We start from the raw sequence: 2,128 nt of genomic DNA, 5'->3' as shown, positions 1-2,128 counted from the left end.
AATACACCCTTGTCTTTCCCTGACCCCGTTCAACAGGGACGCTTTGTGCACCAGGCTGCCCTTTTTTGTTTTCCATCATTTTACGAACTCATAAATTTTTATGAGTTTTACCGTAAAATAAAAAAAATATATAGCTTAATTCGAAGGGCATTCAAAATTTTCTCCCCCCTAGAATATCATTGTCTAGGTTTATTGTGTAGTATATCTCTCTCTCTCTCTCTCTCTCTCTCTCTCTCTCTCTCTCTCTCTCTCTCTCTCTCTCCTTGTCCATTGTGGTCCTTCACCCCTTTAAATTTCTCTTATCACTTCGTCGATTTCTTTATATCTCTAGCTAGATTCTATAGTATCCAGCATCCAAGCACGTTCTCCGTATCTCCTCTTCCTATCTTCTCACTTAATTTGCTTTTCCTATTTATTTATTCTGTATTGACATCTTCATCATCATAACCTTAAATGTCTTTGTTATTTAACTTGCCAAGTTAGTAGCTATAAAGCCTATCTCCCATCTCATTTGCAACTATTTTCCAAACTCCATTCCTCTCGTCCCTTCTTCTAGAGAGAGAGAGAGAGAGAGAGATAGGGCACACATATATATATAGTGAGAGAAAGCACATACTTCCAAATATCTTTTTTTTTCTACCGAATTGTACTATATATAAGGATCAAAAGGACATGTCTAGCAGAAGATCAAGACAGTCTTCAAGTGGTTCGAGGATCTCCGATGATCAGATCGTCGACCTTGTAACCAAGCTCCGTCACTTTTTGCCTGAAATTCGTGACAGACGTCGATCTGATAAGGTATTTACTCGTAAAAAAAAAATGTCAAAGTGGTCACTTCACAACTCTGAAAAAAAAAATATATTTTGTATTTATTGAAAAAGAAAAGGGGGAACAAGTCGAAACTTTTTGAGTCCGCACACCATACTTTTCATGCCCTTTTTTCTTTAGTGTTTCCATTTGACCAACTAAAAGTCTTGTCGTGTACGTTCACATGCATGCATTTCCATACATCATCATCATCATATCGATATAGATACATACACGCATGTATTGTATATATATGTTTGAGTATCGAAATTTAGTCATATGGGTTTGGTTTTGTGAAGGTGTCGGCTTCAAAAGTCCTGCAGGAGACATGCAACTACATAAGGAACTTGCATAGAGAAGTGGACAACCTCAGTGAGCGTCTGTCTCAGCTTCTTGACTCTGTTGATGAAGATAGCGCCGAAGCCGCAGTCATTAGGAGCTTATTCATGTAATATCCATATATCATGACATGATCCATATATATACATGTCTAGATATATTATATGTCACCTTAACGTCCTCGTTATGAAAAGAGACGGTTTAAGCTTTCACCAGACGTCTACTCTATTTGTCCAGTAGTTATATTCCACAGTAAATAACTTAAACGCCATCAGCATATGACATACCGTACAGAAATACAACCCAAATTTGGATAGTTCAATCGGTGAAATGGGATGCAAATCGTCTATCTCGTTCCGAGTTCGAACATCAAATTTGGAAAAAGATGTATATTCTAAATCATATAGTTGATTTATGGCCGAGATTAGTCTGGGACTTCGTTTAGGATATTCGGTTAACAAAAAATATTAAAGAAGTATATATATATATATAACATAGAAGGACGAAACCCTATTCTTTTACAAATTCAGAGAATGTGATGTCCGAACTCCACGCTGTCAGTAAACGGCCGGAAATTTCCGGGAAGTAGAAACTATTCATCAATGTAAGCATTTAATTTCTATTCATTGAGTTTTATAGAAGAAGATCGTGGACATTTATTGCGTATATAATATACTATTAACTACTATATATACATATACATATATATATATACATGTATATGCGTATATAATATATAGCATTTAACTTTACTTGATATATTCCAGATATTTCAATCCGTCTTCCAACCATACCCTCGATTATATGCATGTGTGTGCTGCACACATGTATACACATATTCATCGTTGTTGTAAGTGTAATTTTTGTGAATAATATTATAATATTAGTAATATAATTCCCAATATATTAGTTGGTTCGAAGATAGATTTATGTTTCAAAAGCTTCAATGAGCGTGGAAGAACGACGAGCATCTTGGGACAAT

General features: G+C 35.4%; 1 protein-coding gene across 1 annotated transcript; it reads left to right on the top strand.

Annotated features, from left to right (window-relative positions):
- Positions 1–341: 341 nt before the first annotated feature.
- On the top strand, positions 342–1,363 carry LOC104808025 (transcription factor PRE5-like). The gene is made up of 2 exons (XM_010533507.2): positions 342–798; positions 1,107–1,363. The coding sequence occupies exons 1-2, from the start codon at positions 673–675 to the stop codon at positions 1,257–1,259; spliced, it is 279 nt and encodes a 92-aa protein (XP_010531809.1). The 5' UTR covers positions 342–672; the 3' UTR covers positions 1,260–1,363.
- Positions 1,364–2,128: the final 765 nt, after the last annotated feature.

This window comes from Tarenaya hassleriana, unplaced genomic scaffold (assembly GCF_000463585.1).
Source record: "Tarenaya hassleriana unplaced genomic scaffold, ASM46358v1 Cleome14, whole genome shotgun sequence".
NCBI lineage: Eukaryota > Viridiplantae > Streptophyta > Magnoliopsida > Brassicales > Cleomaceae > Tarenaya > Tarenaya hassleriana.
The sequence above is the reverse complement of the archived record's forward strand: the minus strand, read 5'-3'. Positions and strand labels throughout refer to the sequence as shown.